The sequence below is a fragment of the Symphodus melops genome, assembly GCF_947650265.1.
Source record: "Symphodus melops genome assembly, chromosome: 10".
NCBI classification, from domain to species: Eukaryota; Metazoa; Chordata; class Actinopteri; order Labriformes; family Labridae; genus Symphodus; species Symphodus melops.
Window position 1 is genome coordinate 21,809,361 of NC_136700.1, and position 27,729 is coordinate 21,837,089.

A 27,729-nucleotide genomic window follows, 5' to 3' on the forward strand; every position below is an offset into this window, starting at 1 on the left:
TCAAATATTTATTAAACGTTGATATTAAATCATTTAAAATATATGTTTTATTATTTTACCAATGACAAGTATTTTGAGTATAGTTATAAGCCTTGGTGTAAGATAAAGTATTACATTTTATTATACAAATGGAAAGTTTGACATTAAGATTTAAGGTGTTTATGAAAACGTAGTTTCATAGAATAGATGTAAAAGTAAGGCAGCAAACAGAAATTGAACTGTAATTGATTTGAATTGGCTGCATGTCTCATTATGGCCTCAGCTGCAGTTCATTCATGAGTTTATTTCCAGCCCACGTCTCTGCTTCGAACATACAGTAAACCGGTCCCAGGTCGGTGATAATGTGTAATGATTAGCAATCAGTGTGAGAATGATAGCAGGCCAATGGAAAAGGGAAAAGTTCCCCGGATAAACCAATGGTGTGGCCACATTGTTACGGCGCACAGCGAATCCCCTGCGGATCTGATGCAACAGGGCTGCAACTAAAGTTACACCTTCGAACTGCAACAGCGTGTCCTTCCGCCGATGCACTCCGAGAACTAGTGCCAGCTAGACCGTCTGTTGAGTTTTTACCAAAAAGCTACCGGCGATTTTGTTTTACAAAGCTATCTTGTGTTTTAATAACATTTTTTATTTGAATCATGTTAAATAAATGTTTTTCTGTCACTTACTTTCCTACATGTGTTAACTTTTTAGATGTAATATTTTATTTAATGTGTCAATTTCTGCAGCACCCCACTACAGCAGAAATGCTTCTTAAACGATTAAAGATTCAATTCTATTTTATTTGTTTGCTAAAAATAAGGCTCGTAATTTTAGTTTTAGAAGCCTATAAAAAAGTACGAGAATAACATTTTTTTCAAGACGGACTTTTCATCACAAAGTCTCTGAGTGCATCAGACAAATATGGAAAATGAAATTAATCTTAACAATTTTTGAATAGGCTATACATTGTTTTAAAATAAAATAATGAGCAAGTAACAGAAAGAGAAGAAAACTCTTAAACATAAGAGTTTTCTTTTAGAAGATATACTTTAGAAGATATACTGATGTGAGTTTTTATACTAAAATATATGAAAACATGACAGGTTCAATGAGCGTGTGCTGGTTTAACACACACCATCACACAAACACACACACACACACACACACGCGTGCGCTCTCAGGTCTCTGGATAATGGGAAAGTCCCCAGGTTCATGACGTAACGGCCGGCTGAACTCTGTAAACCGCGGAGTGATCTCGTCTGCTGTGATCCGGCACGGGCATTAAGAGTTGCAGAAGTAGCGGACTTTAAAACTTTCTGTCTGCAAGTCTGTTCGTCGCGAAATAACACTTCATGAAGAGTCCCTGACCGGCAAAAGGGGGAAATATGGCTTTTTAAATCAGTGACAGTCTCCGTCTTCTCCGTAAAGCTCCGTGTGCTTTGCTTCAGCAACGCACTTTTACCAGACTACTCAGAAACTATGGGGTAAGTAGAGCTGCTGTCTCCTGTTAAGTGAACTGTGTGGGATCAGAGGAAAGTTTATTTATTATTTTAAATGATAATAAAAAAAAACAGCAAAGAAAATGTTCAAACTAACGTAACCATGTAAAAAAAAATTTCTTCCTGCAAATGCTCTTTACTCCACATGTCCATCATGTGTTCAGTACTATTTATATCCTCCATGTGAAGATTACTTTCAATGTATAAAACTGTTTTTTTTACATTCTGTTTTTATTTTCAAGTTTCAAATGCAGAATTAGAGGGTTGCTTTTGACTTATTTTGTTTAATAATCATTTGTACATTTATGTATGTTAAGTCTGTAATTATGTAAGTTTTACATATGATATTATTATTGTTTACTTTCTATTTCAGTTTTCACATGGTTTATTTTTTGAGTTTACTTTCTGTTTTGGATTGTTATTGCTTGATAATTAATCTATGGTGACAATCAATAATTGCCTCTCTGGTAAGGTATAAGGTGACAGGAGAAGTGGAAGGTAATTTTTAAGTTAATGCAACTTTAAGATGAATTATTTTCATGAATTTCTACTTTTGAATATTAAAAACATGATGTATTTTTTCCCCCCAGAAAACTAGAGCCAATTGACACAAATGAGTTTGTGGATTTAAAGGCCATCTATAAATTTTGAGATTTTTTTATTATTTTTTTTTTTCCAAAAGGTCTTCAGGTGTTTTCACAACCTATTCATCCAGCCAGTGCGCCGTTTTTGCTTTTGAACAATTTAATCGGAGCAGAAGACACGATGGCGGCATCGATCCTTCGCAGGAAAATCCTTCCTCCAATTTCCACAGGCGAGCTCGGCGCTCCCCATCTCCGACAGGCTAGCCGTAGCCAATCACGGCCAAGGACAGGGGCGGAGCCAGCAGAGAGGCAGCACTTAATTGGTGAGTTTTGCCAAGACGCTTTTTTATTTTTCCACATCCCGAGGTCGGAGCCGCAGTGCAGCACGGGGCTAATGTCGTACAGTGAGTACAGCTAAGTGGATATTTATCGAATGCAGACGATGCTGTTCAATCATTTTCAGATGATCGGTTAGTTGTTCACTTGGATCTGTCCGATCTTTTGCTTGCTTTTAGCTTCTTTTTTTATGTATTTATATTCTCTTATCTTGCGTGAATTTTTTTTTTTTTGCTGAATTTCAAATTTTTTATTTGTAATTTTTCAAAAAAAGCTGAATGAAAAAAAGGATTGCTTAACTGAATATATGATGATTTTTTTGTATTTTCATAGGTGATGGTCATTCAGATTGGATGACAGAAAAAGTTGATTTGTCTTCGTTTGTGTCGACGACCGAGTCCTCTCCCAGCTCATCCCTTCCACCCTCGCCGTTAGAACAAGATGTCAAGGTGCCCTCGGATCTGGAGGTCATGACCTCTTTACTGCAGGAGGAGCTGGCTCAGCTGGAGGACTACTTCCGCTCCGAGTCCACATCCGCAAACAAGTTGGAGAAATCCTCAAAATGTGACAAGGGTGCTCAAGGCATGGGCTCCCAGTCTTATTACCAGTTACCCTATGGCTCATATGGGACCAGCCAATCAGAAACCAGCCCTGTGGTTGTTACCTTGGCAACAGGGGAACTGGACCTGGCCAGCTTCTGCGGTGGTCCCATCAGCAGATCCAAAATAGCGCGACCCGCTCCGTACAACTACCACCACCGCTACCACCACCACAACAATGGACGAAGAATCCTCAGCGAGTCGGTGAAAGTCAGCGAAGAAGTTGGGCTGGATTCGTGGGGCTCCAGGGGAAGTTACTCAGGAAGCACAGAGCTGTCTGTGAACCACTACTCCACGCTGAAGACTGTGAGCAAGAGCAGCCTAGGTGGCGTCAAGAAGGTGAGAGAATGTGCTTTATCGTTGAAGGAAGAGGAGAGTTACTGTTTCTCAGAGGGAATGTTTTGCAGCGAAGAGATTGCTCGAGGTTTTTGTCTTGGTGGCTCGTACGACAGCCACCACAAGCGAGAGGGACAATTGATGCACAATGTGAAGGTTAATGTAAGTTACGACAGTACGGGGCTGGAGGTCTTGCACTGCAGCAAAGATGGAGGACTTTCCGGGGGTATTCCCCAAGAGACAATGGTGGCCGGTGACGGCTACTTCCACCAGTCAATGGCCGGCACGGAGCCTTACCATAGCTTTATTGGAGACCTCGATCAGCCGACACAAGCACAGGCTGTAGAACCCCAACATGGCCACTACCTCTATCCAGAATGCCTTGCAGACCAAAGCTACGAATGTCTGTCCAGAGGGGAGGCAGAGGGGACACTGCTGGGCGCCCCCATCCACCGCCCAACCCAGAGGCTAAAGGATGACCACTGCTCCGTCAAACCGGCTCTGGTGATGGGCGCCTCTCTGGAGTCTGGCACTGGAGAGAGGAAGCAGAAGAAGAGAGACCAGAACAAAACTGCTGCTCACAGGTAGGCATTGAGCTCTTTCTTGATTCGCCCAGCTTAGACTTTCGAAATCCTTCTGAAATGAGTGTGACGATGGAACAAATATTGCATGAAAATAGTCAGATCGGATTCATAATAAATCGCAGCTAAGTAAGGTTTTTTCTTAAATCTCCAAAACTGGAGTGAATATGAACAGTGTAACCATTGCAGAAGTGTTACATAAAGCAGCCCCCCCCCCCCCCCCCCCAAGAGCTTTAAATGTCCTGCAGAGTGTATGAGGGAAATGGAAAGTCCCTCACACTCTGCCAAATTCAGCCCCACCTAACCTCTGTACGTCTGTGGGTTTTTTTTTTTGTCTAGGCATTTGTGTCAGAAAAATCTGAAAGTGAGGGAAAATAAAAGTAAGAAAATTCTAAAGGATTGAGTGACGCAGGAGTGGAAGTCAACATCATGTAATCTCAGGGGAGGGTTGACTGAGTCGTGTGTGTAATCCACCCAATGCAGCTCAAAGGTCACACTCGCTTTGACTTATAAATAAAGATGCAAGGCAGCAAAAAAAAACAAAAAAACCTGCGAACCTACACACCTTTTTTTAACCTGCGCCTTTTTTAATCACAGGTACAGGCTGCGTAAGAGGGCGGAGCTGGACTCTCTGGAGGAGGAGCTGCATGGCCTGGAGGGACAGAACCGGGAGCTCCGTGACAAGGCGGAGTCGGTAGAGCGAGAAATCCAGTACGTCAAAGACTTACTGATTGAGGTGTACAAGGCTCGCAGTCAGCGGCTCAAACAAGACGGCAGTGCCTAAAAGAAAGGGGGAAAAAAAAAAAAAACACCCATCTCCAAAAACTGACAGCACCGAGAGAAACATCAAGTCAAGAGCACCAACTGGTTTTTGTCTCACAAAAATGAAATGGTAGTTGCATGATTTTGGTAGTTCTTTTCTAAAAAAAAAAAAGAAAGAAAAATATATTTGTTCCCAGAGGATGGCCGAACAAAAACACGCTTTTCCTCCCGATTCCGAACAAGGGTGACTAAACTCTAACCAGCCTTAGCGAGGTGGCTTCCAGAGGAGATGCTGAACTTGTCCGTGACCACTGTGATCCGAACTGCACTCACAGCCTTGTGATGACTGCGCTTTTGACGATTGATCGTTTACAAAATGCTCTTTGAATTACTAGTAGTGATTGAATTTTTGCTTGTGGTTTTTGTGACACACTCTCACACACACACGCACACACCGAGGCAGATCCATAACTAAATATATATTTTATTTTATATTTGTATTTTTACTTAATATATTCATTTATTATCATTTTGCTTTAAATCGAATGAATAAAGGGATTGCTGGAAAAAAAACCGTGTGTAACATGCTCTACGAAATATTCGTTATCAGACACATTTAGAAGATTTGTATTGCTAAAAATGTCGACTATTTACACTTCTTTACCCCCACTGAGATACCCAATGCATGTTTGATTTTGGAATAAAGCATGTGCGAGTGTTATTTGAAGGCAATATTCTGTTAAATGCATGGCTTCAAGATATCCTCCAAGTTATTCTTCATACAGCCGGCGACATCTCCCCCCCCCTTGCCGCCGGTTAGACTCATGCTCAGGATTTGGTTTTCTGCTCTGACAAATACAGAAACATTGCTTCTTTTCTTCTTCTCTCTCGGCTGTATTTTTGCGAACAAACAATCATCTTGTTGACACGACAATAAATCATTGTTGGGTAACGGTACGACTTCATGGGAATTTTCTTTTCAACTGATCAATTTGATGTATCTGAAATTCAGGTCCTTTGAATAATGGATGTCAATGTCAGGAAATTATTACATCAGGAAAATCACAGCCAAATAAAACACTTCTGTAGAATCCTTCATCTCTGCCGTTTCGATTGTTTTTCACTGCATGCTTCACATTTTAAAGATGCCTTTTACACCAAATTTCATGAGCTGCTGTCAGAGAAGCACACACACAGAATAAGAAGAGGGTGGGATTAAGAGATAAAGAAGGATAAAGAATCTGCCCCTCCTTTTCTATTCTGCGCCCAACCCCAAAACTCCTGCACAGTCCAGCCCTCTTCTTTTGGCTGCAATGCAGTCAGAGTACGAGTTCTTTCCCAGGATCCACCACAGGACAGAAGCTTTGATTGACTCCTTTGAAATTGAATAACTTATTTCACTTTAATTTCAAAAGCCTAAAATCAGTCAACATCCGCTGCACCAAAAGGGAAGGAGTTAAGTAAAACACTAATTGGCACATCTTGTTATTTTTTAAATTTTCTTCCTGCTTTGTGTCCGATCCTCAGGGCGGAAAGCTGAGTGATATCAAGCTCCAGCAGTCAACAACACACAACATAAGTTGACTATCTCATCTCTCAGCTTGTGCGTGCGCGTGTATTGAAGCGTGTGCGTTTGTGTATGTGTGTGTGAAATCTCTTGGTATCTCTCCTAGCAGTTGTAGGCCTTTCAAGTGCATGAGGCAATATCCCACAATACTTGCAGGAGGAGAAGGAGGAGGAGAGAGATGCAAGTGAACTATCAGAATAAAAAAGTAGTTGGTTGACAGAGAATGCTGTTAAGCGTATTGATTCAGTTTCTTGTTTGTTTTGATACGGATGCAATGAAAAAATGGATTGTAACGCTGATTTTTGCAGTGTGTTCAATAAAGTTCTTCCATATGACATATTTATTTATCCGACATGTTTCCATTGGTCCAAATAATGATACATCCCTTCACTCTATGCTGCTTATATTGATCACTAATTTAGAACAGGTTATTAAACTCTAAAATAAGGTCAGAGTACAATTAAACATGGCAAATCAATACACATAATGAATACAAATACAGTGTTAACCCAATGATTGAACATGTCAGTGTTCAGAACATGTTAGGTGCAAGAATGATTTCAAACAACATTTTTAAAAACCTGATTATTACACTTTTATAAGTCCAGAAAGCATATTTGCACAATTTACACACCATCAACAATCTGACCTAGATCATATGATGATTTCACAAGTACCAAGGCTAATATGAGGCTAAAAGCACTAAGCTAAATGTTGGCTAAAATCTATATTTTTACATTTAGTTTTGTACAATATATAAGCTGGAAATGTACATTTCTATCGTTGTCACATGAAAGGCCCTACGATGAGCAATACAATGACACTGTGTACGTTGAAAGTGAATCCATTTCTCGTGAGTGTAGAATATTCCAGTAAGACTAATCCACACAGATCTGCTTCACCACCAGGTGTCCCTCCAAGACCAGAAACAGACGACACAGGAATGACACACGGTTGTGTTTTAAAATCAGATTCATCATCATGAATCCACTTTTGATAACTGGTTAGGCGTTGTGCAAAGCATAGGCCTACAATGTTTGATTTCTAAAAGGAGAACAACAAGGCCCTTAAAATAAGATAGATGCTAATATTCTCATGCAGGCACTGAAAATAGGCAGGGCAGAAATCATAGAAAAATATAAGAACACCATGATGCAATAGCCCAACTCATACAGCCTCTATCGTTTTACTCTAAAGAAACAGAAGACCTCTAGTTTAGGAAGAATAATCACACTATTTATTTGATGGTACAGTCATGTTTTTAAAGGTTCTCATTAAATCGGATTAAGGTAAAAGTACACAACATGACAGTTTATCTACTCTCCGACGTTTAGTTGGGTTTGAATCCTTGAACCATTTTTAATGTCTACAAATCATTTTACAGCTTTGCTGAAGCATCTTTAAAATCATTCATTCAGAGGTGGATTTGTCTTCACCAGAGTGCATGTTAAACTTCCCATGTGTCTTAAACAGCAAAGCAGTATGTGAAACAATGCGAAAATAAATTAAAGGGAGTATGAATGCACACAGATCGCCCTCAAATATAGATGATCATTTGGAAAAGTTAAGACATAAAGAGAGATAATTCTACCCTTGGTAGTAATTTTTGGGATTAAAGGGTGTGTGTGACTTTAAGAAGTGTTTAATAATGTATGTTTTTGACTCCGAAGGTGACTTTCAGGAGGATTTGGGGTTTTTTTGTTGCATGAAGATAGCTTTTTGTGTTTTGAAATGAATGCTATGAAGGTGAGAAAATTATCACACCAATTTCAAAGGTTTTTTTTTTTTTTTTTTTTTTAACATATATTGAACTTCTTCAATCATTTGTCTAAAATTCTGACTTTGCAAAGACAACATGGTTCTCAATCAGTGTAATGAACATTAAGGTAGTATATAATTGCCCAAAACCCTTGAAGGATACCATAGATTATCTCTTTATTCAAGGACTAAAAAATGTTAAAGAGTAATTCTTGGTTGAAGAAGAAGGGGAAATGAATTGAATTTCAAATTTGGGGGAACTAGAGAAATGCTGCTTAAAGCAAAGAGAGAGAGAGAAAAAAAAAAAAACAACAACAAATACACAACATTACAGCCCATAACAGCGTTCATTTACATTTCTTTAAGTGAAAATGTGCAGAAAAAGTTGTTCCAGTAGTGCACTTTTTTTTAACTTCTCCTGACACCTACCCCGTGGCAGCGGTTTCAGGCATGATTTAAAACAATATAGGAATCATTATTCTTGTTGTTAATGTTCTCGTTTGCTTTTGTAGGTCATAAAGAGACATCAGTTTCAATTTCAGTCTGTCACATAACCAGTTAAAAACTCCTCATAGGAGCTTTAAAAAAATGTAATGGCAGACATTGTAACAGGCATGTCTCAAATAACTTCAAGTACTGAAAGGAAAGTCCCAAAGGACCCTTTTAGCTTATTTTATGTTTTTTTTTCTACTGACAGTGATGCCAAACTCCTTTTAGAAACCAGTCCATTTAGATGAGACTTTGAAGAAAACTTCTCGGGCCATTAACAACTGACAGTTTCTTTACAGATGCCACGTTAGCTCTGTTTTCAAACAGATCATAGCTCAATTAAGCATTCACTAAACTACTGTAGGCTAAAACTAGTGTTATACTTTAGTTAATCATGCATACAGAGTTTGGCATGATTGCGAAATAGAGAGGTAAAAATCGAAATAAATTTAGACTTAGTCACTGACTGCATTGAGTCGCAAACTAATAAACATAATTGGCTGTTTGAATACTGTTGTAAAGTAGCAAAGTACAAAAGTAAGAATGTGTTTTGTTAATGTGCTCTGAACCTGATCCGACAACATGCTTGTGTGTGTTTGTGTGTACGTCTGATGTTCCGTTGTCCTCGCATGACCTTGGGCGTTCACAATCCATCAGGTATGAAATGAAGCAGCCAAATGAGGCGTGTTGAGGAGCGTTAAAAAAATCAAACAGGAGGGAACGGAGAGGTTATCTAATGTAACATAAAGTTCTGCCAAAATGTTGCAGTCAACTGTCAGGCTGTTTAGTTGTGACTATTCACCATGTTCACAAGGACATTAGGTAACACTAAACCTAAATAAAACAGAAAACACTGAACTAGGAAACATGAAGATAAAGAAACAAGGAACAAGGGAAACGATCAACACCAGGGAAGAATGAACATGATTTCAGAGCAATGATCAAGCTTAAAAAAAAGAAGTTCTCAGTAAAATAAAAAAGTCATTAAAAGAGTCTGGATAAGCATCGCATTTCATGTTTTGAAAAACTCTGTCAGGAAACATTAAAATGAATGAATCATCATAGTGAAGATGGAATTGGTATTTTGACCTGATGGCAGCGCTTCTTCGACCTCTGAAATAAGCTTTTAAAAAAAAAAAAAGGAAAAAAACAAACAAACTTTTGTACCACAAAAATCACAGTCTGAACCTTATGGCTTATGTCATGGAATATTCATTTTAAAACAAGCCAATTAATATTATGTTTTGACTGAATTAAAATGATGCAATAAGTGCACATGGGGATGTAAATCTAAAAGTAACCTTCGAACAATACGACTAATTATACACCTGATTGGGAAAGGGTAAATAAAGCCTGACGAGTCTCTATTGACCTTGCAAACAGCAGGTGGTAAAACACTCACGGCCCGGTTTACTGAACTCACTTGATTCCGCGTGCAATCTTCATCAGGAGAGACGGCGTTTGATTTGGTTTAAGGGAACTCTGGCTGTTAAATATTTATATCATTCTGAGGCTCCTTTGTTCAGCTAACACTTCAAACAATCACACTTCTCAAGTCACTAGTCAGACGATGGCACAATGCGCCTGAAGCCCTGAAAAATTGGCCGATGGGTTCTGAGATTGGCTCAGCTCTATTGAATGTGAAATAAACAAATGTTTTCTTCTGACACGTGAATGCAAACAAAGGTTTTTCCGTCCTGAAAATAGCTCCTTGTTTTGTGTTTTGCACTGTAATTAAGATATCCTTCATAGCACTCTCAATCATCCAAACCAACAAACAAACGAGCAGCCAATAAATAAAAAGAGAGAGTAAAAGAAGTCGGCCACAGCACAAGCTATGTTCAATTATGTTGTTAATATTCCATAAATGAATAAAGACATGACAAAAAAAATCAAACATCACAAGCTGCAGCTTTGTGTTGATATTTTCAATAAGGTGTTGGCTCAATGAAATTTGAGTAAAGACAAGAGGCAACACAGGATCAAATCAGAGAATGCCAGAGAGGACGATGTGGGAGAGATATGATGCAAGATGGGGAGAAATAGGGGAGGTCGGAGGGGGGTTGAGGGACCGCAGTAAGACTGATGTGTTGGAGAGCAGATGAAGAGCTGGAGCTGAGTGATGCAGAATGGCCTGCAGCTCTGTTTCAGGCTGTGTGTACAAACCAGCGAGAAGCTTTTAAATTCATTATGAGCAGTTGTTGGGTGAGTTTGTGGGAAGAGGAAGGGGAGTGGGAGTGGGAAGGGGGGGATCCCAGGTGGCCAGACGGGATGAAATGCAGAAGACCACACACATAACATTGATCTTTGATTTCTAGGATTAGCTAAAACATGTTATTTCTAAGAAAATACAAGAACCTGCGAAGACATCTTGTGTGCAAAGGTGGTATTTCTGTCCTGAGGGCTGTAAGGAGGAAAATATGTAGAGAGAAAACATGTACAGCCTTGGCAGAATGAACTCAGTGGTTCAGAAAGGCATGGCCTGGATGTTCAAGGTGTTTTGATTGAATAACTTCTGTTTGGATTATTCAAACTAACTGTGTCGCTCAAAACTGAAAAAAAGCATTCATGGGTTTAAGTGGGATTGAAGTGGGTTCCAAACATTCTTGTTATTCGAAACTTTGAGAAGAATCAGGACAACTATGTTTTTAATTTTTTTAAACATGCCAGGCGTCACAAACTAAACGCTCAACTGGTCACACCATATAGCTCCTAATAATAGCTAAGCTAGCACATTCAGTCATCTTGTCTCCCTGTCTTTTATGTACAGTATCTAAATCGAAAACATATTGTTGTATGAGGATGAATAAGAATAATGAATGCATCTTTGCAGAGAGAGTGTCCGGTGTTGTATATTTTTAATGAGAAATAAATAAAGACCTGGAACAACTTGAGATATATTTTGAACGGCATGATTTAACAAGAGAGGCCTCTTGATTTATGGAACATTGTTTATTTATAAATCCTTCCTGTAAATACTTTATTGACGTTGTTTAAGTCAATAATATATTATTCACATGTTATCAGAGGACCTTTATGGTGAAGTCAGTCTTCTTGTGTTTAATGAAACTGTTCATACAACTTTCATGAAGATAAAACTTCACTTCATAAAACTTAACTTTCACTAAAATAAACCAAGAGCTGTGTCTTTTGAATGACACAGTGTCCTTTCTATGACTTCTTTCCTGTCCTGGATTTTCCTGAAACATAACATGAGGGTCGAAATTGAAAAAGTCAGAAATGGGCCAGAAATGCAGTACCTTGAGTGGCCACAGGAGGCTGGCTGCAAAAGGAGTCAATCCCTATTGGGATTACAAATTAACCAGCTTGATAGAGCTTTGTTTCTGTCGGGAAGATGTTATTGTTTTTGAATAAAATGCATTTTAATGCTGCACTTCACTGCAAAACTCCTGAAAATGTCCTAAAAATGTATTTTATTCAGAAGAGACTAAATTAACAATGAACAACTATAGGAGGAGGAGGGTCACAGCGATTACACTGAAATAACAAACTGAGTATGGGAGACAGAGAATAGGTTTTAAAATGTGACCGCGGCTGGATGATTGGTTTAGAAAGGTTATGACAGCGTCCAGTTGGATTATTACTTAAAGAGTAAACGCCCCAAATGATCACTATAGCAGGGAGATGGACAGAGTGGTAGAGAGGGAGTGTCTAAGTTGTTGAATAAAGAAACATAATAAATGTGTGAGAGCAGTGGTGGTGCCTAAAGAAGTGGGTCTAGAGGATAATCTGCCACTGTTATAAACAGTGACATGTAAGACTCCATTTGACTATTTAGAAAGTGTTTATCAGCCATAGAGATAGAGTAGTGATGAGCAAGAGATATCCATTAACCATCCTTGGAAAATTAGCATGAAAATTGTTATTCAATCATTTCTGTGAATCAGAGTAAATTTAGAAGTAGATGTACCCTATGGGGACTGAAAAGTAATTGGGTATACTCTGTATACCTGCACACACATGTCCCCTTCACTAAACCCCTGCTTGAGAGAATACAACCAGTCTTCCTGCTTGAACTTATACTGAGCTCCATGTGTGAACACAGCTGGAACTAGTCATGAAAATGAACCGCGATCAAGAGCAATGGGTTGATGATGTTTATATCCTGCGACCAGCTCACGAACAGAGACTGTCTGCAAATGGTCTTTATTTTGTGTCGTGTCATTCCTTTATATGATATCTTGGCATCTGAGATTTTTGTAATACTTTGGCTTGTTTAGTCACACAGTGAGATGTTGCGATTAGATTTTTATGCTGGTTGATGCTTGGGAGTCAGGATTGATGCCTCGCTCTCAACATGCGTCTTAAGGAAGGAAAAGGTGCAGCCTTGAGCTGCGTCACATCTCAGAGCACACCTACTTCTTTGACGTCCGGGAAGTATTTTTGATCAGCAAACATCATTCTCTTTGATCCATGGGCTGGGTGTGTTTAATAAACCCCCACTCACTTTGGTACGGCGCTCTGAATCAAACGGCTTGTGTTATACAGCATAAAAAAAGATTAAATGATAAACAACAGAAATGACAGACGGCATGGTACAAAAGCTTATACGAGAGTACAGTTCACAAAAACTTACATCAGTTTCACAGTCTGTCTCCTGGTCAATCCTCTCAGCCTTGGCTGTTCTCTTAGTCCTTAGGTGCAGTTCTCCACCTCTCCACCAGAGGCCCTCAGAGAACTTACCTCCTCACCCATCTCCACACCTGTTTGATATTCCAATCAATCCTGTTTTTGCTGACCTTTAGTGCCCACCTGTCTCCACTTCCCTCAGTATTCTAACTTAAAATCTCTTAAACAATTTCCTTTGTTTTTATTTCTATTTTATCTTTATTTTCATGTGTTTTTTGTTATAGTTTTGCTTTGTGCGTTAACCTTGGAATACCAAACATGCCTGCAGGTGCTGTCTGTAAGTTCTCTTTTTTCCCCCACATTTCACAGTATTCACACAGCATCTATCCCTTTTGACATCACACTCACAGTGTAAAGCTCAGATGCAGTCTAATGTTGTTTGGCTGTACTCCAGGTTTTCAAGTTGCACAGAAAGCCAAACAATTGCTGAACTTAAGTAACTCTCTATTGATCAACAACTGAAAAAATATAAGACTGTGGGAATCCAGAGTAACATGTTGGCCATAATTCTCTACTAAAAACAGCATAATTGATAAGACAAGAGTTAAGTAATCATTCAACCACTTTCTACCTTGCGTTGGAAATAGGAGGGAAAGGATTACAGTCAAACAAAACAGCAGTTCAATTGGATCAACTAGTTTCAAAGTCAATCCAAGTACAAAACTTTCAACAGGGAGAATGGTGTTTCTGTCATGCCCAGAGCCCCCCAGCTTGTTTTCCGCACTATCTAACTTTGGCAGTGCTTCCCAGTTTTCTCACAGGCGGTATGAGGCTTTCTCATAACAAGTCATTGCGATTTCTTTTCTCAAGAGCTTGGCCTATTATCTAGCAATTAGATTGGAAAGCACAATCTTTTCTTCACTGTGGCTGACGTTGTGATTGGCTGCTCCACATTGTGATGATTTATTCTTGCATGCATTTGGTAGCTGGCGCCACTGCCATAGACTGACAAGGAAAAAAAAAGTTAATTGAGGAAAGGCATGTTTGGTTTAACAGCGAGAGATATGTGTCATTTGCATGACTCATTTCACGTGAGCGTTGGCAGTCCTTCATTAGTTTCACCTTTTTTGTTTTTTTTTAAAGATCTCAACAATTTTTTCTTGTTATTTCAAGATAACAAAGCTGATTTTGTTGGAGTGATTACAAACATACTTGTCCACTTAGATCTTCTGTAAACCACATATATCACTGGTTTGGTTAAGGGATTAACATGTCAACCATGGTGACCTTTAAGCATTTTTAATGACATAGCATTTTGTATCCACCCTTTATTTTAAATTAATTTGTCTCCCTTAAAAAACCAAGCCGGGTGAAAGCAAAATGCAGAAGTCAAAGCATCAAAAAGACCGTTCAAAGAACATGGATGATGTTATATAGGTCACTTATAATATATTCATGTTAACCTTGGCAGACAGACTGACAAACTGGTTTTGAATTGATCATAAAAATGTAACGTTGATTTGTTATATTTAAAAATATATTGAAACCTTTCAGTTAAATTGATTTTTTTATTTTTTTTAAATGGTGGTATTGTTGTTGTTTTTTTCTGCGATATAAATGTTGTTCTTTCTTCTCAAGCTAAATGCAGTATCTTTACAGTACCTTTCATCAAAGTGAAATATGGAACCGGTCCGATGAGTCACAAACTATTTTCCCCTCCGGTAGTGATACTTTCTGCCCCACCTACTGTCTCTGTCTGTCAGAAAAACATGCAACAAAACATGCAGGAACTCGTGAAAACTCCTTCAACATGACTAAGATGTACTTAGCCAGTTTGTTTGAACAATATTATTGGTCTCAGGTCTGCAGTTCACCTCTACTTTTTGGTTTCTTTGTTTCAAACAGTGATCCAAGACTTTTGCTTATTGTGTTGTGAATCCATTAATACACCTGCCCTCACATGAGTCTGTACATTTTCTTGAGTCAACTGTTGGGGTTTTACTGCACTCTTTCCCAAGCAAACTGCTCACAGCTACTGCCGCTAGTTGTCTACCCACTCTGTCCCTGCAAGCTGCAACAAATCCCACTAATCCTTCAGAAATACATGAAAGAGGCTGTCAGCTCGAGGACTGTGCTCTTCCCCCACTTAAAGGGCTGTTATTCAAGTCAAAGAGATTGATATTTTAAATGATCACTTATGTTCACAGAGTTGTGTCAAATGTAAAACAAGAGTAGTCATCCTTAAGTCCTAATAGCATACTAACATATGGTCATTTAGTAAGATTGGTAAGTCTAAATAAGTACCTGAAGAAATGTAAAGAATTTACCATGGTATTATTGTGGTTATTACTATTGATGTAAGTGTCATGACTACGGAAGCCCTAAGTGGACATGCATATATTTTAAGAATGCTAGTTTTCATAATCGTGACAAGTTAATAAATGAGATCTAAAGAAAATGACTTTAGTATTCATGTTTTTATGGCAAAACCATCAATGTTATTCTGACTCAAGATACTGTACAGAGAGATATAAATTGCAATATTAGAAAAGGACTGAAATGTAAATGGACGGCTGCGGCTCAGTTCGTAGAGTTGATTGCCTTACTCAACTGGAAGATTGGGGGTTCGATCCCCAACTCCGCATTACCCCGAAATAATCCCTCTGCTTTTGTCAGCAGTGTATAGATGTGTATGAAAGGAATTGGTTACTTCTGATAGTGACTTTACTTCGCAGCATCTGCCATGAGGGTGTGAATGTGTAGGTGTGACTACACATTATGTGCTGTGTTAAAGCACTTTGAGTAATCACAAGACTAGAAAAGTACTTTACAAGCTCAAATCCAAAAAACAACAGAGTAAGATCAACAGAACAGATCAACAGAAGATCAATCAGAGTTTATTTATCTTAGTTTGATGCACTTAGTTTAGTACAAAAACATAACATGATGTGGACAACCAACACCCATTCCCAGTGTAAAAGATAATGCATTAAAAAAATAAAAGGTTCACCATAACATGCTCAAACAAATCTCTGTAACACTTCAATAAGCTAGCTGAAACTGTGTTATCATGTCAGCATTGACTTTGAACTCCTTAAAAATAAGAGAGCATGCTTACATAATGCAGACCCAGGGATATTTGAATGCTAGGACTTATACACACATGATTTCTTATCCTATTTGGTAGTGTCCTTATCATAAAAAGTCATCTTGTTGCATCACACTTAGCAACACCAATTTAGTGAGAAAAGTGAGACAAAAGGTGTCTCCCTTCTCTTTTGCCATGGGTAATCTCTTCACCCTTTTTGATGTATGCAAGCTAGCTACACTCAACACATGTTGAAAAGCCTCATTGTGATGCACACACAAAGTTTAAACTTAACTTGCCAAGGTTTTTATGGTAACAAACAAGAACAAAAAATAAAACAATTTAAAATATCAAAAATATTTTGGTTAACTGAAACTAAAATAAAAACAAGGCTTTACTAAAAAAAATAACTGAAACTGTATTATATATTTACAAAGTAACTTTAAAGAATTGTGTTTATCTTTGACCCACTCCTGCTCAGGCACATATAGCCTTTTATTACGATTAGTCTCAAGCACGTCAGTATCTGCTGACTGCACAAGTTCAAACTTTCTCCCCTTAAACAAACATTTGATAGAGTATTTAAAAAAGTCAAGAAAAAATCCTACACTTCTGTAAACTTGCTCCCTGTAGTCCTGGAGGAAGCAAACAAAGAGGAGTGTTTCTAGAACAGGTCTGTAAACAGGTCAAACAGAGCATGTGACATATGACTTGTCAATACATGAAAAGGTGATGCATAAAAAGAACAGAGCAAGCATAGGGTACGATCAAAACGTAGTTTACTCCCCATCACGACAAACATTTGCATGTCCTCTGGTACCAAAGTCTTTAAAGAGACCCAACATGTAAATCCTATGACTCTAACAGGAGGTTATGAACAGTGTTTGGTCTGTATGTAAACATTTATCCACATTTATAAAACCAAACTGGACTATTTACACTCCCATTAATAAACATACAGTTACATACAATAACTACTGTCATAGGGTTTCACATTGAGATCTCCACAGACACACTTACTGAGGACAACTTGTTACTGTAATGTAACAAACAATGGAAGTTTCATAGAAACCACCTAATGGGCACCTGATGTTTCTGTGCAGGCTTCAAAGAAAGTGTCCGGTTGCAAGTCAGACATTTCCACCACACACAGAACCTCAGATGCATTACATAAGAGGCCTCAGACGTCAAGAGAACAGTTACTGTTAACTATGGTCTCTGTCTCTGACAAACTGAAGCCTAAACCAACTCAGAACATTACTGTCGGGGTCCGGAAAGCCCTGCCGGGCCAAGGTGCCACAAAGGTCAGGCAAACCTGGGCTGCAGCACCTGACTTCCCTGAGAAGGAGACAGAACAGTGAGTAAGTTATTGGAGTCTGTGTGAAAATCAGAGTGTTGTTATGTTCCACTTCATATGAGATACATATTATGCTACAAATGAACAATATTGGAGGTTAAGTTATTGGAACTGTTAGTCAGTCTTCCATGAAGTCAGAAACAGTTTCCTCCCATCTCCACCGTCTGTGTTTTGGAACATGTTCATGCTGTTGACAGATCAGTAAAAAATCTTTGTGGAGTGATTACTGACAGAAATAACTTTAGCCTTAAGGAGTGTCCGATAAAATACTTTCATCTTTGATGCTTTCTTTTACTTTAAACAAGGCATTAACTTTCAGTTTGTTTTTCCCTGAAACGGTCGACCTCCATGATATGAGAAACATATGCATTTAATGCACAGGTTCTCTGTCAATCTGCTGTTCTTTATGTTATACCTCTGATGCCTAAATAAATACAATTAACAGTTTGTCTTTGCCACTTCCATAGCTTTATCTTCATCTGACTGCATCCGTTAGCAACCAAGCAACCAGAGCAAAATTAATAAATGATCAAACAAGTGTTTTGATTTCATAGGGTCTTTAAGGTCGTCCACTGTCAGACTCGGCTTACACTAGCATGGCTTATGTCAACACACGTATGTTTCACTTCTTATTAAAGCAAATATTAAATTCATCTGTAAGTTTATTTAAGGCTTCATTGAGTCTAATGGGCTCATGTTAGCAAAACAAAGTCAGGGTTGGTACTGGGGTGTAGTAATGGCAAAGTCAGCTCAAAAAGACAGTAATAATCTGTTCATCTAAACTGCTCATCCCAGAGAGACTCACAGGGGCTGGAACTGACCACAACTATTTTAGGAGGGGGTAAACCCTGGACTGGTCGCCAAGACTTATTCTGACATTGCAGAGTTCAGCACAAATAATTTCATGTAAGTTGTTTAATATAAAAAATAGCAAATTTGTCTGCAGCTCAGTCTCTTAGAAACCAGAACAGAGGTGTGACAAATAATTGAATGGAGTGCTTCTATGAGTTCAATCTGACTTTTGGGGTTTGAAATGAGAAGACAACCCTTCGCTTGTGTAACAATGGTGTGGGCTCTTGTGTTTCACTGGAGGGGACTAACTCGTGTTGACAGCCAGAACACCTAAAAAAAGATGCGTCAAATCAAAGCGAGTTACATGTCTCCAAAGTTAAACCGTTTGAGTCCACTCATCTTCATTTTGCAGAGTTGATGGCACAAATTGCTCTGTGTGACACTTGAAAAGCATACCAGCATTCTTTACAGTAGCTTGGTTTGTTAACTAGCTCTAAGGGAACAGGGAGGGATTTAGACCTACAGGTTCTTAAACACACCAGGAACATGTTTGTTTACAAAGATCTCAGTTAACATTGACTCATTATGAGTTCAGGATCTTTAGGACGTGGGATGAAGCCAACAAGCTGAACTGCAAACAAGGGACTTATCGTCTTTGAGACTGTTTGAATGTCACCAGGCAGTGAGTGTAACTGCACAAAGACCTTCTAGAATACAGAAGTTTAAAGCATTAACACGTTGCCATACCATTGTATGAAGATAGCTGCCCATCTGCAGCAGACACTCCAGGGTCTCCATCATCTGCTCCTGGTGCAGCGTGTGCAGTCTGGTGTAGTTGGGAGATGAACTGGTTTGTAGATCACACATTGTAGCTTTCAGAGCGACTGAAGCACACTGCAGCACACTCATCCCTGGAGACACACACAGACATGTCAAAGTCTAAGGTTCAGGGTATCTATGAGTCTCTAAAAAGTACATTAGTTGTGCAGATGGGAGATTACGGATTCCAAATGTATTTATAAGGAGAAATAAACATCTTGTGTGACTTCTACACCTTGACGAGCTATGAGATGGTGACCTATGAGGAAAATTAGCCAAACTAAATTAGACAACAGACATAAATACAAACAACAGCTGCATCAGCTTTTTACCTAATTCTGTGCAAATTGTATTATGGTTTAAATAATTCTCACAACAGATGCTGAAGGTCATTTAGATAAGTCACCCGGCTTCCTTAAACGCTTTAAATATGCAAATCATTTAGTCGCTTTTTTGAGATTTTTGACACATTATTATTATGCAAATAAAATGCTAATTTGATCTAAAGGAGACTTTTCTAGGTCAGCAATGGTTTGAGATTTCTGAGAGCAGAGCTCACGTATGCACTCACTATGTTTATACTTTTGTGCAGCATTTCTTTTCATAAGGATCATATATTTGTTGCATTTTGGCCTCTACATTAATTTATCATCATCATTCAAGAGATTTGGAACATCACATTACTCACCAGAGTTATCGGTGGCTTCAACGTCGACAAACACACCATCCATCATTGTTTGTTTCAGAACCTTCAGAAACAGAACAAACAGAAAGGTTAAAACAAGTCTAAATACCTACAGTTTGTGCAACACGATTGTAGAAGCAACCTATGTTCCTCTCATCTAGTCATACAGCATACACCCACATACAGAGAGATCAGCAACGACTATAGAGGTGATAAAAGCTGCAATACTTCCAATGGCCACTTGAGGCCAGCTCCACGTTTCAAATCTAAACATTACAGCAGTGTTTACAGCCTGGAACAAACTAACAGCTTCTGTTTTTATAGCTCGTTTTGTCATTCATAACTGTGCCGAATTCTTATACACATCTCATCTTTCAGACATATGAGCGTTAACATAACTAGGGTGGATTTTGCTTTGACTGACAAGTGAGGTAGGGCTGCTTTAGTCACTAAATGTAGCCGCTTGTCCGTGACTGTTAGCACAAATTAATTTGTGCAAATATATGAGAATCTGTATTCATTTTCTGTGCAGCTTAGGGACTGACAGTACTCCCATCAGATCAAAGAGAGAGTAAGGATGTGACTTTATATCTTTAAAATGACAGGATTAATTAGTAGGTGTCTCTGTTTGTTTCCACTGTATTGACATAGCTTGTTTGCTTATTCAGTCTTTGAACTCCTGTCAGCTACCAGAAACCGTGGGAAACTGGTCGGTTGGTTGATTTAAACAACAAAACGTTGCCAATGCAATTTCATGGCATGCAGACGTTGGCCTGGAATTTTTGAAAACAACAAATTACCCATTGTTTGGTGTTTAGGACTTGCTGTGGTATCGATATTGTTTTTACTAGATTCCTATCAAGGTTTTTAAATCTTGTGAGCACCCCTTTGTTGTACAAGGACAGAAGCAACAGGCAGATACAAAGTGGCAGTTCTTTGCTGTCCTGTGTACCATTTTCTAAGTGCCACACCTCGGGTGGTTGCACGCAATTTTAATTGCGTCACACCCGCTTCATTTGGCACGTTGAAGAATGCTTTTGATGTGAATGGAATTCAAAGCACACATACCTGCTGCCTTCAAACGCCTGAATCTAGACAGCTGAAGGTGTGCTCTGACTTTGTTCTCTGATGTGTCAACTGGATTAGAAACGTACAACTAGGGTCGAGTTAAGTACTTTGTATTCAATTGATTGTTTAGCGTGTCAAAGTCAAATACCCTTACAAGGGCGGCTGACCCCAAATTAGTTTGAAATATTTGACATTTTCATTTTAGCAAAGCTAAACGTTGAATCTTTCTAAAACATTGGCCTTTGTGAATATTTTGTAACTTTTTTAAAATGTTTATTTTCTATGAACATATAAAATGGAAAAAAAAATGATTCAGTATTAAAAAATGGATAAAAGTAACAGTATTGTGTCATAAATAAAGATATAAATTATTCCTCTGATTTTGCCAAATAAGCACCAATTAAAGCTTTTGAAATTTAGAAAATAAACAAAATATGTGTTCACAAAGCTACTCAACTACTGCACTATTTCACTTTGACAAAAGTGCTCATTTTTGTTTTTTTCACCCAATACAACATGGCTGCTGCAAAAAATAATCTGAAAATGATGTTTCATCTCCTGGATTGCACTCTTTGGAGCTTACCTTGTTCTTTGACATCCCTTTCTTTCTTGGGCTGCAGAACTAACTGCTCTTTTTCTTGCCTTTGAATGAATGTAATTTAATTGAAGGTACGCCAGGTAGTTTAGTTCTCAGAGTGCCAGCCCTACTGTATACAGCAACACAAGATGTGATAATTGGCCATTTGGTGTATGTCAGCCAAACCCTCTCCTCCCTGTTCATCCCAACTGTCTTTGGTTTTTAAATGAAATCAAGGAAAATATAACAAGAAATGTGTACAATGAGGTTAACTGCACAAAGTCAGGCAGATTTGAATCTGAGGCCAACAAAATGTTCAAAGGCAGATGGTGTAAAAAAAATGTGAAGAGCTAAATTCAATTGCACCGCTCGATTAGCCTTTAACGTCCTCATACTGTGCTTCCACTCTACTGTGACACATGGAGAGTCACAAAAACACACATGTTCTGAGAAACCCCACTGTGCCCTTACTGCTTCAGCCTTTCTAAGAAACACAGTCTGTGCGTGTTTTGACTGCAGCTCATTTCTCCCCAAACTCCAGAAAAACATCTCAGACATGTCAAACATCTGCTGCATGTGTTTACGCTGGGCTATTAAAGTTAAACCAGAAAACTTGGAAGCATAATAACAGGTTGCACAAGTTCAGCCTAACCTGTGAAAACTTGAACCAACAGCTATGTTTCTGCACAGTTATAGTACAAGACGGCCTCCAAAAAAAATAGACCGCCTCATCCCTGTAAATGGTACACAGTGTTCTGTAAAGATCTTATTTGTTTGTCTCTGACTGTATGCGTCACTCATCAGGGAATCATGAAACAAGGTCACTGAACACATAGATCACAGTGAAAAACCACAAACTGACAGTGAATGACACCCAACATGTTTACAAACCGGCTGTGGTGGTTCATGTCAGAGTTTATAATCCGGTTGGTTTGAACATTTAATTAGTTACTCTACCAAAGATAAAAATCCATACTGACATGAGAACTAAAACACAAAACTGAATAACCTGTTGGGTCTAAGCCAACTGTAGGAGCAGATATCTTGTGACGAATGGTTTTGTGTTTGTGTGATTTTTGAGCTACAGAAAAAATATCTGTCGTATGTAGGTAATAAAAAATAGAAGGAAAAGCAAACTGGCTGTCCTGGACGCCATCGTTTCCCGCAGAATCTTTATGTTTAACTTTTAGTCGTCTTTTGAAAATATTTCACATTGTCATCACCATTGCTGTGCCTCCTTTTACTGTTGGTAATTTCTAATTTCGTGCTTCACTGGTATATTTTTCTACAAATTGAAAAATATCATGAGCATTGGTCAGTGGTTTCCGTTACACCACGTGACGTCTAATAAAAACTTAAAAAAAAAAAAAAACCTTCTGTATCTTTAGATGAAGAAAAAAACCATCTCTAACCTCCAGGACTCTGACGTAGCCTTTCTCAGCGCTGAGGTGGAGGCACGACTTTCCTGAGTTGTTGGTCACATTGACGTCGGCCCCCAATCGGATCAGATCTGCCACCATCAGGTGGTGGTTGTACTTTGCTGCGTGGAGCAGGGCAGTCTGTGAACAGTCACGTTAACATTAATCAGGGGAGTCCAATAGTGAGAGATCATGCTAAATAAAAAAAACACGACTTTGAAGAGTTCATATGTTTTTGTAAATCTGTGATAAAAGAAGCAGAGGCTACACCTTTCAGACACTTCAGTACTAAATATTTCAAGATGTGTGTGATTGAAGACATGCTGATAATGAGTTGAGTTTTTAAATAAGAACTTAAGAATGCATTAATCTGATCCAAAAGAATATCTCCAGCAATCACACTGAAACTTCAAACAATTGCATCAAAAAAAACTTAATCAGACATAATAAAATAAGATCAAGCCAAAGAAGCAAATAGCAGACTGCTACAGTGATTGGTTGCTTGTCAGTATTTAATCTACTTTATTTACATGTTGTAATCACATCATTAGAAAAACATTATCTTTGGTCTAAACTTAATTCAAGAAATATACAAGTGATCATTTCAGTACTGTATGTCAGCCGACAACATCCCTTTTAAATCCCACAGATAATAATCACAGAATCTGTATATATAAAGAAACATCCCATGTATGTCTGAAAACTAAAAATGTGGATATTTACCATTCCTTCAGAGTCTTTGAGATCCAGGCTGTTAAGTGCCACCATCCTTTTAGCGATGGCGTATCCCAGCGCCCTCTTTCCAAGACATGCAACTTTGTGGAGAGCTCTGGAGGAACAAGAACCACCTGATGTTTTCAGACAATCTCATGAGATGCTAGTGTGTTTTTGTGTGTAGGTGGTAAAAAAAATACAGGGGGGTACAGAAGCATACAGCGTGATTTTTGCACTCGACTTACGTGCAGCCCTGGTCGTCGGTGGACAGCAGCACAGAGTCAGCGATCTGACTCAGCGCGCTCTCCTCTTTCTGCAGCTGGGTGAAGAAGAAAGCGGAACTGTCCAGGTTCCAGTCCTGGTTCAGGGACTCAAACCAGTCCTCCCCCTGTCCCCTGTCTCTCCCACTGTGACAGTAGCTGGGAGGCTGGAGGCTGGTGTGCATGAAGTCAGGGGGTGACAGGGCCTGTTGGTAGTCTGCTGAGCCAGGAGAGTAGCTCATGTAGGACTGGGGGCTCGGGATCATTTCATCAGACTCATCACTGTTGTATCCTGACCCTTAGGGAGAACATTTTAAATATGAGTGCTAGAACTTGATTCAAAAGTAAAATACATTGGCTAAATACAAGCAGACTATTCATGTATTTTAATGAAAGTTCTTTTGGGAACATGTTCTAAAGTATTGAATGATTATTCATTGTGTATGGGTACTTTAACGCTGCTTTGTCTTTCTCTGTTTGATGTTAGCGTGTCTATTGTTATCGTGCAGGTATCAGCTGGTGGCTGTGTATAACATCAGTCAGAAACTTAACATTCATAATAATACAGCCTGTTGTAGTCTTTCTCAATATAAATGTGGATGTGGTCAGCATGATTTACCGGCTGGGGACCACTCAGGAGACGCGGCAGAGTTAGGGGAGTACAGAGTCGTTGGAGAGGAGCAGTAGTTGTTTCCAGTCTTGAGGTCCTCTTCCAGAACCTCCACTATAATTGCCAACTCCTCCAGGCTTTTTGTGGGGCGTTTCCTCTGAAAGCCAAAGCAGAGTTATTTGAAAGCTGCTCATAACTGACGTGTGATTTACAGAGCTTCCGTGAAGCTACAAAGAGCTCATTAAACCTTCTGAAAGGACCCGGGGTCCGTTTTGAGAAACTCACCTTGGCGGTTCGGCATCCTTTGCGAGTTTTGACTCGTTTCTTTTCTCCTGTGGCAGACAATGTCAAGTTTAAGCTTCGTAGTATTTCCCAGCATATTTGCACTCAATGCAGAACCAGAGTAATTGCATGCTGGTGTGCTGCAGGATTTTAATCCTTCATGATGATTATTTGTTAGCAAAGAATCTACTTTTCCACCATGAATAAGGGCTGCACTGAATTCTGTCAAGCTATTCAATATGAAGCATTAACAAGAGACTGCTAATCTTTTTTTATTCAGCTTAGCATCAGACAATGTGTTAACTGTAAGAAGATCTTTAGTGGTTTTCAATAGTGCTGGTTGTTCTTTGGAAATTAAAACATTTCGTGCTGATGACTTCCTTCATGCTCACATTACATTTTTTAAGTACCCACAGGTGGGAAGGAAGTCCTTCCTGACATCCTACGTCTGCAAAAAGGCATTTGTAAAACTCAGGTTCTTCAAAAGAACCTGCTTGTTCACTGTTTCTACTGGTTTCAATTCTTGTTCTTTAAGTTTTGGTGAGGAAGATGGCTCATTTCATAATCCAGGTCATCCAACTCCTTGGGAATGATGAACACTGCAGAGTCATCATGGGACTGATTTTGTAAAGCTCACAGCTATAAATTCCTGCATTATTTCCGTGTTACTCTTTTCAAACAAAGCTCTTTGACTTTAAGGGTAGCAGCCCTTACATAAACTTTGCTCATTATCTATAAGAGAAGGAAAAAACTACATCACACCACAGACCACAACCACACCAAATGACCAACTTAAATCTGGTTGATACTGACCTGGGACTGTTTTGCCATACCTTTCCTGTTTCAAAAAAATCACACAGTTGCATCAGTGTGATGTGTCTTCATTATGTTGCAAGTATTTCAGACAAACATACATGTGTTACAAAAAGCTATAGGCATAAAAAAAGTTTGGGCTTAATTGATCTTGTTTGAACTGAAACAGCTCATTTAAGTCGGTGAAAACAATGCAGTACAAAATGTCGTATTAAATCTTTACAAAACACATCCTCATTCTTCTTCTGAGGTGCAATTTGTGCTGAGCAACAACTGTTATCAAACAGGAAGGACTGAGATTTGATCTGAATATGGATTAACACACAGATGACTTTTCATATCCAGCAGTTCATCTAACTAGTTTCTCTCTCTCTTATATTATAAGAAAAAAACCAAATATTTCCATGGTTGTTTGCACTATTTTTTTTCCATGTAAACAGTTTTTAATGGATTTTTTTTAAACACAAGTAGAAATATGAAACTGTCACCTTAGCATCTTTAGGATCCACGCCTTGGGCCAGGCGGATGTTTCTTAGAAGATCCCTTACTGGCATTTTAACACGGACTCCCAGGTAGACCTTTTCACCATCATAAATAGAACATCTGGAACCTGTGAAGAAACAAGGGATGATAAGCCATTAGTGATTTATACTATAACCATGTTAAAATAATTTCCACTATTAGAAATACCAGAATCTCTTTAATTGCCTAAATGTTATATTTGAGACTTATACTGGACTGTGGACTTCTAGGATTTATGTTGTGAGAGGTAATGATAACGGGCATCATTATGGCATTTAATAAAAAAATACTACACTTATCTGCACTGTAATAGCAAAAAGTTCCACTTTATATCTTCTTAAAGTCTTGTTAGGCTACAACATTATTTGGTGTTTGAACAACATGTTCCTAAAGAGTTAACAAACCATCACTCAAGTCCGAACACTTATCAGAACAAGTTGTCCTACCTTGTTTACCCCCGCCTACATCCTGGAGAGTTGAAGCCGGAACAGGTGTACATGCATCGGCCAAGGTCGGCGCTGTTTCACCGGACAGAGAAGAGAGTCCGTCAGCCCCGAGATAGGTCGTTTCCTCTCCTCTTTCCCTCTGGTCTCGTCGTTGTCCTCTCATTGTATACTCCTAATGTAACTGTGAAATACAATGTTAAAATGAGCGAAAAGGAGTTTAGCCCTCCAATATAAACAGTGAGAAACTAAATACCAACCCAATGTCAATGGCTGGATGTGAACTCGTCAGGCTCCTCCGCTGTAGAGCTGAGTCGCAGCACTAGTCTGGTTCTCCAGGTGATCACTGACAGCTCTGTCTGTGCCTTATGTTGTATTTGGGTAATGTGACACTGACTGTACCAAAGATGAGCACTACCACGCCTCTGGCTCCAGGTGTTTTTTTTTTGTCAACGCCCACAATGAAGAACAAGACAACTATGCCGAAGTATGCATGTCAACCTTCAGTTCCTATGATGACCTTGGTTAAAGTGTGGAACTAAGCACCATTTTTTTGGCCTCATCTCTGGGGCATAAGACACAAAAAACAGATGGGGTGCCCCCTTTTTCTATTTTGTCTCACACTAAGTCATCAATTAACAATGTAAGCTGTGTCAATAGGCTTTACAAGCTCCTGAAATAAATACAACATTCATATTACTTACAATTATGTCATAAATTTCCTGAATTTCCCTCGGAATCAATAAAGTATCTATCTAAATAAACTATAAATGATTTGTTAAACTTGTTGTTGCAGCTGGCAAAGTATAATGTTTCGTATTGCCACTTTAAAGATAATTAGCAACAATGTCGAATAATGCATTTAGTGTTTTTTTTTTTAATAACAATATTTATATCTGACTTCATAATCAACTTTATATTTGTTTTAACCCCCCCACCAAAGAAAAAATAGTGCTTACCTTGCTCCAGTTCCTAATTTGTCCCCACACATGTTTCTCCTAACCACCCTGTATCATCTCTCTCTCTTCTTCGTCCACACTGTGAAGGCCTTGGAGTAGTTTACTCCTATTGGAGTTCAACACAACTGGAGTTTAAATTAGTTTTCACCACAACCTGTTACAGCTGAGAAGTGTAAGGATGCTTGATACAGTAAGTGGTTTATCAAAACTGTCAAAATCGACGTGGCAACTTCACA

At 38.8% G+C, this 27,729-nt stretch overlaps 3 protein-coding genes across 5 annotated transcripts in view; 2 read left to right on the top strand and 1 right to left on the bottom strand.

Moving 5' to 3' along the window:
- Positions 1-1,226: 1,226 nt before the first annotated feature.
- On the top strand, positions 1,227-5,778 carry atf5b (activating transcription factor 5b). Of its 3 annotated transcripts, XM_079353546.1 has the most exons (4): positions 1,227-1,469; positions 2,167-2,391; positions 2,738-3,923; positions 4,518-5,778. In XM_079353546.1, the coding sequence occupies exons 2-4, from the start codon at positions 2,250-2,252 to the stop codon at positions 4,702-4,704; spliced, it is 1,515 nt and encodes a 504-aa protein (XP_079209672.1). In that variant the 5' UTR covers positions 1,227-1,469; positions 2,167-2,249; the 3' UTR covers positions 4,705-5,778. The 3 variants fall into 3 exon arrangements, with proteins under 3 accessions (XP_079209672.1, XP_079209674.1, XP_079209673.1); XM_079353548.1 differs by lacking the exons at positions 1,227-1,469; positions 2,167-2,391 and adding an exon at positions 2,433-2,472; XM_079353547.1 differs by lacking the exons at positions 1,227-1,469; positions 2,167-2,391 and adding an exon at positions 2,452-2,538.
- A 7,604-nt stretch (positions 5,779-13,382) lies between these two features.
- pou2af1 (POU class 2 homeobox associating factor 1) overlaps positions 13,383-27,729 on the top strand; it is a gene marked incomplete at its 3' end in the record, with an annotated part of 38,598 nt that continues 24,251 nt past the window's right edge. The window contains exon 1 of the mRNA XM_079353249.1: positions 13,383-13,423. Within this exon, the coding sequence (XP_079209375.1) occupies positions 13,405-13,423 (19 nt within the window). The 5' untranslated portion in view covers positions 13,383-13,404. The remainder of the gene's footprint in view (positions 13,424-27,729) is intronic.
- LOC306829920 (uncharacterized protein) lies at positions 16,013-26,700 on the bottom strand (the record flags this gene model as incomplete). Its single annotated transcript, XM_079353138.1, has 11 exons — positions 16,013-17,512; positions 19,071-19,234; positions 19,831-19,891; positions 22,885-23,031; positions 23,614-23,719; positions 23,850-24,162; positions 24,484-24,631; positions 24,760-24,806; positions 25,570-25,594; positions 26,058-26,179; positions 26,538-26,700. 11 exons carry the CDS (start codon positions 26,698-26,700, stop codon positions 17,480-17,482), a joined length of 1,329 nt encoding a protein of 442 aa, XP_079209264.1. The 3' UTR covers positions 16,013-17,479.